The sequence below is a fragment of the Podarcis gaigeae genome (assembly GCF_964106915.1).
Source record: "Podarcis gaigeae genome assembly, chromosome: 5".
NCBI classification, from domain to species: domain Eukaryota; kingdom Metazoa; phylum Chordata; class Lepidosauria; order Squamata; family Lacertidae; genus Podarcis; species Podarcis gaigeae.
This window is the reverse complement of record NC_139681.1, coordinates 96575602-96589172: the sequence shown is the minus strand read 5'-3', so window position 1 is coordinate 96589172 and position 13571 is coordinate 96575602. Positions and strand designations below refer to the sequence as shown.

Here is a 13571-nt window from a genome sequence, read left to right as displayed (position 1 = left end):
CAGATCTGATAAAATAGCTCAGTGCCTGGAAACTGTCCATGCCACAAGCTGGTGATAACTCTAGGAACAGCAAAACCTGTGCTCCTGGAACAGGATGTGTAGAAATGTGCAGGGAACTGATAAGTTGTGGGGACGACGACTGGTGGTGTGGAGCTTGCTAAGCCTGGCTGCCGTCTGTCAGAACCTGTTCTCCAACGGAGGTGCACCAAACCACAAATTAATGGGTCTCATTCAAGTTGAGTAGTTTATCGCTGCTGCTATTATATTTATTACCTGCCCTTCACTGTTTAAGATCCCAAGGTGGGTAACAGCATCAAAAAAGCATTAAAAGCCATTTTAAATTAGAGTTAAGGAAAAGGGATATTGTGGTGGTGGAAACAATGGGATATAAGTTGGTTCACAGGCATGGAAAGGTGGCTAAAGAATAATAAAACTGTCGAGTTGGAAGGGCCCCTGAGGAGCATCTGGTCCAACCCTCTGCAGTTCAGGAATATGCATCTGTCCCATAGGGGGATTGAACCTGCAACCTTGGTGTTATCAGCACCACACTCTAACCAACTGAGCTATTCAGGCCTGCCACTTCATGTTAGCAATTTACTTGGGCTTAGTACCCCCATGTATATAATTTGCCGGTGTGTCTAGCTCTCCCTGAGATGGCTGACCTGGGTTGGGGTGGTGCCAATTCAGATGACAAGCAAGATGGAATTGAATGTCAGCCGGTCGGAATAAAACCCTCTGTGTGGAAAGCCAGCATGTTGGGAGCCAGGCTTGGGATCCTTCTCCCTGATGTGCTCGTGTTCTGTTTAAGGGGATATTGTTTTCTGTGGAGGAGCATTCTGTCGCCTGATGGAAGCTATGAAAGGAAAGAAGGCTCCTTTGAGGAAACAAGGCTTGCCCAAATGAGAAGAACAGAAAGGAGCACAAACTCTGGCAAAACTAGTGGAATGGCAACTGGGAAAGCGAGAGGGAGAAGAGAGTTGGCGTAAACGGCCGGCTCTCGCAGTGGAGAGAAATGTATTCTCCCAAGAATCTGCACTTGGAAGTTAACTTATTCATAAATGATGTGGCGTTAGGGCTGAGCAGTGGAGTTAACAAGTCTGAGGATGACACCAAATGGTCTCAGTGGCCTGTCCTCCCGTGATTTCAATAGATCAGTCCCATCTAATCTAGGAGACTGCAGTTGTGGGTTTTAACAAGCCACTCTTCTCCCTATCTCCTGCAGTTGATGACAGCTTCTTGATAACTTGGGACCAAGCCTGAGCAGGTCTTAACTTCTGAGCTGTAATACAAAATGGCAGCCCTGAAGCCCTGTCTCACCAGCTTCTCAGCCTAGACAAGGCGGAAGACTTTCAGATGCACAAAACCATCTGACAGAAAGCCTGTCTCAGCCCAGCAGGATTAGATGAGCCGGTGTCTCCTGATTAAAAGTTGTTTGGCATGATGATGCAAGTGGGTTTCCTGTGTAGGAGTGAGAGTGGGAGCATAAGTGGATCACCGGAGCCCAGAAATCTCATTATCTCAGCAAAAATAGCAGGGCCAGATTCCTTTATTACGTCAAGGTGGACATTTGAGGAGTATTGATGGTGCTGAAACTTTGCTTCTTGAAGCTTTCCTGGTCTCTCCCCTATCCTCTTTGCCTCTGTAAGAAAATTTAGCTGTAGACTAGTGCTGGTGGCTTGCAGCTCATGGAGCAGACTGGTGCTTTGATGGGGTGCCAGTTCCAACCCACAGAAATCTAGCAGGAGGACATATTATGTTTCCCTGGGTCGCAATAGCTAGATTATTATGGATGTGTGTACCTTGCAGTCACAAACAGGTTTAGCTTTCACTCTAACCAGAATGATTTGTTGTATAGCTGTGCTTTCTGTTACGTTTTTTGGCAGAATAGGAGTCCTGGTGTCTGTAAAAAATGATAGATGGGGTTAGCATAGCCAGATCTTTTCTTTTTTAAAGAACAACAGTGTAATTCAGCAGCAAAAAAAAGTTAATTCTATTCTAGGCTGCATCAACAGAAGTATAGTGTCCAGATCAAGAGAAGTAATAGTACCACTCTATTCTGCCTTGATCAGACCACACCTAGAGTACTGTGTCCAATTAGGGGCACCACAGTTTAAGAAGGATGTTGACAAGCTGGAAGGTGTGCAGAGGAGGGCAACCAAGATGGTCAAGGGCCTGGAAACCAAGCCTGATGAGGGACAGTTGAAGGAGCTGGGTATATTTAGCCTGGGGAAGAGGAGATTGAGAGGAGATATGATCAGATATCTCAGGGGCTGTCATATGGAAAAGGAACAAGCTTGTTTTCTCTTGCTCCAGAAGGGAGGATCTGAACCAGTGGCTTCAAGTTACAAGAACAGAGATTCCGACTAAACGTCAGGAAGAACTTTCTGACAGTGAGTGCTGTTCGACAGTGGAACACTCGACCACGAGAGGTGGTGGACTCTCCTTCCTTGGAGATTTTTAAGCAGAGCTTGGATGGCCATCTGTCATGGATGCTTGAGCTGAGATTCCTGCCTTGCAGTGGGGTTGGCCTAGATGACGCGTGGGGGACCCTTCTGACTCTACAATTCTATGATTGTATGTCTAACTTACCCAATGATTGGGGACGGGTGTTTGCTGTGATGAGATTGGGGTGTATTCCTGCTGTTGCTATAAAATACTGTTTCATGCATAAAACATGCTTGAAGCAAGGAGGGACGCCTATTCCCGAGTGAAAATGGTTGTTTTCCAGGCCTGAGATGCATCGTTCCAAGAAGGAGCTCAGCAAGGTCCTAGAAACAATGGTTTAGACTTTAAAGGATCTAAAAATACCCCACCCACCCAGTTTTGAAATGCCAGCCCTCTTGAGTCAAGAGAGCAAGTGCGCAGAAGTCTGGGTGCCGGGCCGAATACCTCGCAGGTCAGCGTTCCCTTGTGTCTGCTCACAATGGGAAGAGAAATGAGACCAGCTTCAAGATGTAGTTGTCTAGACATGCAGTCACCTTTTACAGTTAAATGTCATGGCGGTGCCTTGTTAAAGTTTAAACGAGACCCACAAAATCCAAACTGTAGTAAACAAAAGGCCATAGCTGAGCTCTCACCTCTCATGGATGACGCTTGTTGCTGAAGTGTGTTTATAGTTTACATTTTGTCTTTGTGAAATGAGTTGACTGAGTGAAGGGAGGCCTCTGGTTCAGCATGCCTGCATGGCCTCCATGCTGTACTAGGAGATCAGAATGGGAGCTAGCATGCATGTTCAGGATGCAGTTCTACATTTCAAGTTGAAATACTGCTTTGGGCTTTGCATGGTCATTTCCAAAGGAGCAGGGGTTGAGTTGAGAGTGTCACTGAGCCTATACTATTGTTTGCCTGATTAAATATATCTTTCTAACTTGCAAGTAAGAGCCTCTGTTTGTGCGTTTTGGAGTGGAAGCCAGGACACCAATGTGCTGCTTTTCCGTATGTAGGGTTTTTGTGTGTATTTGTTTGGAGAGGAGTATTCAACTATGTGAGCTATCAGCTGCTGCCTGAAATGACTTAGCAGTCTGGCCGTTTGACCACTTTTGTTTCTGCTGTAAGCCGCTTTGGCTTCTGTCTGAATAAATATTTTGCAATAAGCAACAAGCCTCAGGGAGAACAAGACTGTCGAACATCATCTGCTCATTGCAATCAGTCACCAGAGGCACAAACAGAAGTTTTAGCTCCCATCCACCCACCCACCCACCAGTTATTACAGCCTGAATAAGTTGCATTAATTAGGAGTGAGATTGGGGTTTTAGTTTTCCCATAAGCCACCCTATAAGGCTTCAGGATGAGGTAGGCTGCAACTGCGAACAAGCCCATGAAGGCTGCATCCAGGGATGCTTTAAATAAGCTGCCGTAAACTCAGCCCTGCAAGTCCGTCAGCAGATCTGTTGCATGCTGCCTCTCCCTTCTTGCACAGGAGGAAAAGGGGGCCTGATATGTTTTGGGCGTTCAGTGGTCCGGAGCTGGGATTCCATACCGCACTCCCTGCAGGCATGGACTCTCGTGAACCGGGGCCCCATTGTTGACCTCGCTAATAGATTTAATTGGCCGAGCATCTCAAAGCGGAGCGCCTGCTTGTTGCTACATTTCCCTCGATGTGCTTTGAGAGTTCTGGCACCGGCGTATTTATGTTCCGTTCATTTCCAACGCAGGCCCTTTGCTGCTGCCAGCCTATTAATTTCTAAACTGCCTGCAGCTACAGATCGCGATGGGTGGCAGGGCTTTGCGGTTGCAGCACCAAACAGCTGGACTAAGCGACCTGTTCCATTGAAACAAAACCCATGCGGCCTCTGGTTTCTCAAGGAGCCCTTAATCCTTTCTCTTAAGACCTGTCAGCACAAGAGAGCAGTTGTTTTAAGCTCCCTGCTGTCTACCGCTGCACGTCATCTGCCCGGCTGAGCTCAAGTGTCGGATGGCTGGCGTCCGGGGTCACAGTCGTAGTGCCCTGGGCTCTAACTCGGCCTGATAAGGGCACGTGGGTCCCCTTGCATGAGTGGGGCGTTCCCTCTCCGTTCGGACGTGATTCTGCCGAAGACTGTAAATCGAGACGTTATGTAAGCAGTGTATCTTGGAATGCGGTCGCTTTTTTGAAATTCCATTCATTAATGGGTTTTTAATTGAAGGAATATGTATCTGTGGAAGCAGGTTATAGCTGCAGTCAGTTTGTCACCGGATAGCGGGTCTCCGAGCACATGAAAGAGGAATTCTCTCGCTAGCTCTAGAGCTGCATAACTTAAAGCCCGAGGCAGGTTATGCAAATCTAACAACAACAATACCCTGTGAAGGGCAAACATGAAGAAATAAAAATTGGCATTCAACCTGCCATTCATATGAAATACATAAATAAATGTGTGTGTTGTAGGTACAGTAAAATTTATACACTGCTTTTAACAGGCGAGCGCTGTTGCCCCAAGCTACAGACAGAGGGACTGAGGAGGGAGTTGGTTCATGGCATGCCATTTTATTATGCATGCTTGTTCTATGCTATGATAATTTTTATACAGTGGAACCTTGGTTCTCAAACACCTGGCTACTCAAACATTTCGGCTCCCGAATGCTGAAAACCTGGAAGAAAGTGTTCCGGTTTTCAAATGTTTTTTGGAAGCCGAACGTCCGATGAGGCTGTCAGCTATTGTTTCGGGGGGGGGGGGGGGCTGCGCCAATCGGAAGCCACACCTTGGTTTTCAAACATTTTGGAAGTCAAACGGACTTCTGGATTACGCTTGAGAACCAAGGTACCACTGTAATCTCTTTTTGGTTTTAAAGTGTTGATTTCATAGATGCTTTCTTATAAATATTTTATATTACTTTAGCTAAACCACTTAGTGATCTGTTTATTGCTATTAAGTGGTCTGCAGACCATAGAATTGTAGAGTTGGAAGGGGCCCTTGCATTTCAGGAATCATTTGCCCAACGTGGGGTTAGAACCGACGACCCTGAGATTAAGAGTCTCATGCTCCACCTTCTAAGCTTTCCCAGCTACTCCTATTTATCGTCATGGATGCTTTAGTTGAGATTCCTGCATTGCCGGGGGTTGGACTAGACAGCCCTCGGGGTCCCACCCCACTCTACAGTTCTATGATTCTAAATAAATAGCAGAGGAGGCAAGATTTGAATTGGCAGTTTCCTGGCTCACAGCTCAGCCCTGGTGATATACTATCCCTCAATTTGGAGACATGTGATCTGAACAAAGCACAAGAACCTAATAATTTCCCTGTTGGACCAGACCAAAAATCCACCTCCTATAACATCCATGCCCCTTTCAGAAGCCGGTTTTCAAACAGATGAACTTGCTGCCCCCGGTGCTGAGTTTTCTTTGTTTCTTCCCTGTTTTTGATAGGCAAGAATGCATCTTCACCATTGACCCGTCAACCGCCAGGGACCTTGACGACGCTTTGTCTTGCAAGCCACTTCCGGACGGTAAGATGCGTTTTCTACGTCACTTTAGTGTCTGTGCACATGGATGTCCATTTATAGCAGCTGCTGTGTGTCTTCAAACATGTAGCTCATTAGGGGCGTTAAGAACTTGAACAGGGCTCTATGTGGATGAATGTTAATTGTGTTCACACCCTAGCAGCCCTGCTTAAAAGGATCTCTGCCAAGAGACCTTTGTGAGAGCCACTAGTGGTCAGAGTGCATGGTTCAAGGTTAGCTTGGCCAGTGATTGATTGATTATTAGGAAGCCTTGTGTGTACAGGCAACTCTCAATTTACGTGGGCGTTACACTCCAAGGCACCGTGTATTTACGTGAAATTGCGTATATTTGAAACACCATTGGAAAAGCCTGCAAACACCCTCTGACCCCTGGCAACCCTAGAAAAAAACAGCAGCACTAGTTGTAGTTGTTGTTGTTTAGTCGTTTAGTCGTGTCCGACTCTTCGTGACCCCCTGGACCAGAGCACGCCAGGCACTTTTGTCTTCCACTGCCTCCCGCAGTTTGGTCAGACTCATGCTGGTAGCTTCGAGAACACTGTCCCACCATCTCGTCCTCTGTCGTCCCCTTCTCCTTCTGCCCTCCATCTTTCCCAACATCAGGGTCTTTTCCAGGGAGTCTTCTCTTCTCATGAGGTGGCCAAAGTCTTGGAGCCTCAGCTTCAGGATCTGTCCTTCCAGTGAGTGCTCAGGGCTGATTTCCTTCAGAATGGAGAGGTTTGATCTTCTTGCAGTCCACGGGACTCTCAAGAGTCTCCTCCAGCACCAGAATTCAGAAGCATCAATTATGGTACTGGAGGAGACTACCAGATGCCAAACCCGACCACAATCGCTCAAATTCCAACTTGCCACAGGCCTCAATGGTCAGTGCAATTGCTCCTGGAATTGCCCTTGCAAAGGCTTGTGGGATTGCTAGGCGCTGTTTTCGTGCCTATTTGCCCTTTCTGGGCTCTCTTTAGGGCTGTTTTTGCCATTTTTACAGTCACTTCCAGGTTCGAAGTGATGTGTACATGTGCAATTGTACATTAACTGGATGCACGTCTGTCAGAGCTGCCCCAAGGTCCCAGCTCACAGAGGACCAACGCCAGGTCGTCGTTATGTACAAAAGTCTTTATTGAAGTTCAGTTTCCATTTCAAAGCCGCAGCGCGCAGCTCTACGTCTTAAACCCTAGACCGTTGAAGTCCCGTCTGAATCTCCTCCCCCCTGACACCAGTTTAAGATCCTAGCCCTGCTCCACCTCTTCCGCTGCTCTCTCCTCCTCTGGGTCCTCCTGTCCGCTGAGGCATTCCCCTTTCTGGACTCTTCTGACGCTGAGTCGCCTGACTCCTCCCCCTGCCTCCGGCGGGCTTTAGGACCTGGTTCCCAATCCTCATTCTCTGCTGTCCCGCGCTCCTGTACATTTGAACTTGTCTCTCGCGCCAACCCAGTGACCTTCCTCCTGACCGTTACACTGCTTCTGTCACTGTTTCCCTCTTCCGGGAGGCTCGCTGGACTTGACCTCCCCTCCTTTGCCTGACTCTCCGATGGAGGCGTGGTCAGCCCTGACTCATCTTCTCTCCCTGGTGGGGGATACGCTGGCCCCGATACCTGGGACTCTTCCCCCCCACTATGCTCTGGTGGGGAAGCTGGTCCTGATTTCCAACTGCTGCTCTGGGAGTCCCCGCTGGCCCCTTGCTCCTGGAGTGTCCCCCTTGGGAACCCCCTTGCCCTGGCCACCGGCGCCCCCTTCTGTGAATCTTCCGATTCGCTGGAGAGGCTCATGGAATCTCTCGGGCCACTGTCATCTTCTCCTACGCTGCCCTCAGATTCTTCCCCTTCGCTCTCCATCTCCTCCCTTCCCTGTGCTTCTGCTCTTGAGCCCCTGACAACGTCCGTTAGGAGTTGCCTGTATATGCTCATTGTCTCCCATCTCCTCTTTGTTCAGTATGTGCTTTGTATGCAAAAGGCTCCCTGATGCAATTTCTGGCGTCCCTGAGGAGGATGGGGAAAGACTTCTGCCGGAAAGCCTGGGTCCGGCTGCCACTCTGTGTTCCCCAACCCGTTGCCCTCCAGATGTTTCAGTCCACAGCCCCAACCAGCAACTTTGTGATGGGAGCTGTAGCCCAAAACATCTGGAGCAGGCATTGGGTAGGGGAAGGCTCCTATAGACAGTGAGATGCCAGGCAGACCAGTGATCTGACGTGCTGTGAGGTTCAAGGAGGTGCTGCTAGAATGGCAGGGAAGCAGCTAGAAAAGCTCTCTCCTTCTTTTCCACTTGGGCTGAGTCACTTTCCAGTGATGGGAACTTCTTGAAATGAGGTAAGCAGTGACTATGTTGTTAATAAACTAAAATGGGAAGCCGTCATGTTTGCCTCGCCGCCTCTGCATTGTTACAAAGCTTTAATGAAGGTTGCTGGCCTTTTATTTTAGTAAATAAAACCCGTGGCTGCAGAGGCAGATGGAACGAGGCCTTTCTGTTAATGGAAGAGATGAGGCAGTGGGGTCTCCTGGATGCTCAGCTCCAGGCCTTGCAGTTTCTTCCAGGAGACGCATCTTAGGACGCAGAAATAAAGTGCATTCCTGATTCTACTTTTAAGTATTGTTCCATATAATGGTGAACTTAACTCAGATGGCTGAGGGTCCTGTACCTGTTTTGCATTTGTAAGAATTCAGACACTTAGAAAGTTGAGGCAATTTTAATTTGTTTTAGTATTTTATTTAATTTATACATTTATTTATTTGGTTTTTGAAATTAAAGTTCTACAATCACATATCCAACATACGTCATAAAAAGATTCCACAGAAGCTCCTGAAATTCCCTTCTCCCCTTTGTGGGTCCTATTGTTAGTCCTTTCCTCCTGCATGTTTTATAATAATCCACATCTTTGGCATCTCTATTATATTCAAAACTCACCATTAAACTACCAGTGCTATTCAAATCCTACGAATGATTTTAACTGTTTACAATGATTTTTAAGATAAATTATAAATTTCCCCCATTCCTTATTAACCTTTGTATGTTTTAAAGTAGGGCTGTGAATTTTGCTTGATTTTACTGCTTTATGTTTTGAGGGTTGTTGTTGTTGTAGTACAATCAAGCAGTGTATAAATTTAAATAAATAAATCAAGCAAGCAAGGAATCAAGCATCTCTGCTGAAGGATTGAAGTGCAAGGCAAAGTGTTCCCATGGCTAACCTGCTCTGAAATTGTTCTGAGCTTTAATATGCCAATGGCTAACTCGGCTGGTAGCGTCGCAGCAGTAGGCGCAGCCCTTTCGGCAAAGGGGCCGGATAACAGGATGCAGCCGTGATGGGGATGGAATTGAATATGGAGGGGAGAGAAACCCACAGAGGTACCGCAAGTGACGTCTGAATTCCTGGGATGGTTGATTCAGTGCTGCAAGATGGCCAGGGCAGTGGCAGCTTCCTTGGCCTGCGTTTTGTCGTTAGAAAATGAGTGCTGGCAGTACATTACGGAGATTGGAAACAGGTCTCTGCATCTGCGTAGTTAGGAATTGGTCTTGAATGACAGCTCGCCGCATGCCCTCTCCCGAATAATGCTTGCTGCGTTGTGTAGCTCCTACTGGTGAATATTTCTGTCGTGTTTAATTTAAAAGGCTGCTTGCCCACATATTTCTGCATATTGCGCCCAGCTTGTCAAAGTGATCAGGTTGTATCTGAGCAAAATCTCAGGCTGAGAGCTTAATTCAATTGAGGGAGACATGTCCTCATCCTGTTGCTGGACAGTCATTCATTCATTCATTCATTCGGAGGAGGAATGTCTTAGGAGGCTGCTGTGAAAGGCCAATTCACCATTTAGCCTCGGACTGGTGTCGGTTCTGGTTACCAATGTTAATACTGGGTTGCACTTTTCATCCTTGAAACCTGGAAAACCTGGGACTGGAATCTGTGACAACTTAGATCATAGGTTTTCAACCTTTTTGAGTCCACGGCTCCCTTGACCAACTACCTTCTTTCTGCGGCACCCCTGTGGGGTTCAGGAGCCCAGCTAGGTCCCCCCTTGCCTGCAGAGCTGGCAGCCCCTCACCCTCTTTCAAACACCCTCCCTTGTGGAGCGTTGCCTCAGCCTCCTCTCTTTGAGAATCCTCTGGGTAGGCACTGCTGCCACCCCTGGTCTCTGAACTCCCTGCTCCCTCGCTGCCCCAAGCAGAGGTGTACCCAGTATTCTGAACTGATGCTGAAACAGTGTGCTCGTTTCTTATTTCTTTTATTTTTTATTTTTTATTAGGGATTTCAACATAACAATTTATCAAAAATACATCATCCACATTCCCCCCCTTTCCCCCTCCCCCCTAAGAAAGAAAAAATCTACCCTCCCACCCCTCCCTGAGACTTCCCTCAGCTCCTCTCTCTGGTTTCTCTTTTTTTAAAAAAATATTTATTAAAAGTTTTTAATTGCAATACAAATAAATAAAACACAATAATATATATCATAACACATTTTCTAGTCATCTTTCGACTTCCTCACGTCTTCCATTTCTGCGTTCCCAATTATAGAAAATTTAATCCAGCAATTTATCACCTTGTTTGCATACTTACTAACTAGTTTTCCAATGTTACATCACACATTTTAAATAAATTTGTTTTATATCTTAAAAAATTTGGTTTAACCTCATCATTGTCTAATTAATTTTAACTTATCCTCATAATTCACCTCATCTGTTTTAATGGTGCCGAATTATTTATAATCTAGCATCCTGCTTAGCATTCAAACAATTTACAGTATTTTTGTAAATAAACCTTAAATTTCTTCCAGTCTTCTTCTACCGTCTCCTCTCCCAGGTCTCGGATTCTGCCAGTCATTTCAGCCAATTCCATATAGCCTATCAGTTGCGTCTGCCATTCTTCCAGCGTGGGTAAATCTTGAGTTTTCCAGTACTTAGCGACGAGTATCCTTGCTGCTGTTGTTGCATACATAAAAAATGTTCGGTCCTTCCTTAGCACCTTCTGGCCGACAATGCCCAAAAGAAAGGCCTCTGGTTTCTTAGGGAAGGTATACTTAAATACCTTTTTCAGCTCATTATATATCATTTCCCAGAAAGCCTTCACTCTGGGGCAAGTCCACCAGAGGTGAAAGAATGTTCCTTCATTTTCTTTACATTTCCAACATTTGTTATCAGACAAATGGTATATTTTTGCAAGTTTAACTGGGGTCATGTACCATCTATATATCATTTTCATAACATTTTCTTTCAGAGCATTACATGCAGTGAAATTCAGCCCATTGGTCCACAACCTTTCCCAGTCCTCAAACATGATATTATACCCAATGTCCTGAGCCCACTTTATCATAGCTGATTTTACCATTTCATCTTGTGTATTCCATTTTAACAGCAAGTTATACATTCTTGAAAGTACCTTAGTCTCCTCTCTCTGGTTTCTCAGCACATGTTATTCTCTGCATGTTATAAAATTGTAAAGATCCTCAATTTATCTATCTGTATGTTACCAATAAGGGATGCAGGTGGAGCTGTGGGTTAAACCACAGAGCCTAAGACTTGCCGATCAGAAGGTCGGCGGTTCAAATCCCCGCGACGGGGTGAGCTACCGTTGCTCGGTCCCAGCTCCTACCAACCTAGCAGTTTGAAAGCATGTCAAAATGCAAGTAGATAAATAGGTACTGCTCCAGCGGGAAGGTAAATGGTGTTTCTGTGCACTGCTCTGGTTCGCCAGAAGCGGCTTAATCATGCTGGCCACTTGTCCTGGAAGCTGTACGCTGGCTCCCTCGGCCAGTAAAGCAAGATGAGCGCCGCAACCCCAGAGTTGTCTGCGACTGGACCTAATGGTTAGGGGTTCCTTTACCTTTACCTTATGTTACCAATAAAGAATTTGTGAGTGTTTATTCAAAACCTGCCAAGGAGTCCAGTTGATTTTGTTGTTTCTTTAAATACTTCGTCAAAGGTTTCCATTCTTCTTTAAAGTCACAGTTATGTTTATGTGTCAATTTTGCCAGTTCCACGTTGTCCATCAATTTCTCTTGCCACAGTTCTTTAGTCGGGATTTCCTCATTCTTCCATCCTTGTGCTATTAAGACTCTTGCCGCCGCTGTCGCATACATGAAAATGTTTTTTAATTTCCTTGGCAGGTCTTTTCCTACAATCCCTAACAAGAAAGCTTTGGGCTTTTTTTACAAATGTTAATTGGAACATTTTCTTCAGCTCATTGTATATCATTTCCCAAAATTAACAGTGTGCTTATTTCTTGAGTAAAGATTTTGGGTTTCCTCGAGCCGTAAGTCTGACTACGGTGTCCAAGGGTGAGAGCCAGGCCACAGTCGCTTTCCCCTTGGACAAGAGGCATCAATGTGTCTTCTCCAGAGACTGCAAAACCAAATCAGAGCAAAATTTTCCAGGGAGGTTCTCAGAGCTTCAAGGAGACCTTCTTGCCTGCCTCTTTTACTGAAATAGTATTTGAGCTAAGAACTCGTTGCACATCTGGCGCCCTGCATCCTGGAACATCTCCAGAGGCCAAAGACCAAGCAACATGCACGACCTGAGCAGTGCTCAATGGAGATACGTCAAAGAGGACTTGCGCCCTCCCGACCCCAGGGCTTTCCTTCCAGGAACAGGATTAACTTCCTCTACACCCAGAAGGATTCCAATTTGCAAAGGCTGTTGGGTGCCACTTCCCATCTCTGTAAATTCAATGAGTATTAATTTCCTGGTAGAATTAGCCTCTTGAATGGAGCATGGAATAGTAATAAAAACAGCTTGAGGTGTGATTTGCCAGAAATTGTCCTTTCTCTCTTCATCTCTTTGGCTGAGAGCCTTGATGTTGAGTGGGGGCTTCTAGCATCAGCCAAATTCAAAAAGTTCTCCCCTTGTCAGAGCTGTCATATTCCCCCCCCCCTCTCTCTCTCTCTCTCTCTCTCTCACACACACACACACAGAGAGAGAGAGAGAGAGAGAGAGAGAGAGAGAGAGAGAAATCTGATCTTAACAGAAGCACTCTTGCCTCTTGGATATGGCTTTCTTAGCTGCTTGTCTTCTTTCTGCGAGGTTTTTTATTTTGAACTTTGCAGCCTTGTGTTGGGAAAGAGGCCTGAGGACAGGCTGAGGGCAAGCCTGAATGAGGCAGTTTAATAGTTTAGGGCGGTGACAGGAACAGAACAGGAGTTTCAGGTGGGAGAGGAGTGATACAAGCATCCTGAGGTCCATGGAGGGAACGTGGATTAGTCTCTAAAGGAAGCTTGGAGGAATGAGCAGTGCGGCACAGATGGGCAACTTCCTGCGTTCTCATGCGCAGCCCAGAATGACCCAATTGCCAGAAAAATCTCAAAACTGGGGACCCAAAGCGTACTACAAAATGATTAAGATATTTCCAAGCCACCCAGAAAATTGAAATTTAGAGCACATACATTTCAAGAATGCTCTGATTGCTGGAAAAATGTGAAAATGAGGGAGTTTTTACACAGAATAGTTGAAACTTGGGATATCCTGCCCCCCCCCAGCCAATTTGGATGGTGTGGGGCATGGGAAGTGTTGGATTTGGTAGCAGCCAAGAATGTGCTGAGTATATGCCCCTTCTTAGGGAAAGGGAGCAGGATTGTTTTGCCCTAGAGGAGCTCATGGTCTGAGTGATTTCTCTTTGGATACAGGGGCTGTCTCAGAAAGAAGAGGCTAGTCAGTACCAATGTG

The 13571-nt window shown here is 46.2% G+C and overlaps 1 protein-coding gene across 7 annotated transcripts in view; it reads left to right on the top strand.

Moving 5' to 3' along the window:
- The window catches only part of DIS3L2 (DIS3 like 3'-5' exoribonuclease 2), a 201269-nt gene that overhangs the window by 104318 nt on the left and 83380 nt on the right, over positions 1-13571 (top strand). For all 7 annotated transcript variants that reach the window (XR_014564298.1, XR_014564299.1, XM_083739250.1 and 4 more), the window contains one exon: positions 5843-5922. Coding sequence is in view for 5 of the 7 variants with exons in the window: in XM_083739250.1 (XP_083595376.1) it covers positions 5843-5922 (80 nt within the window). In the remaining 2 variants the exon portion in view is untranslated. The remainder of the gene's footprint in view (positions 1-5842; positions 5923-13571) is intronic.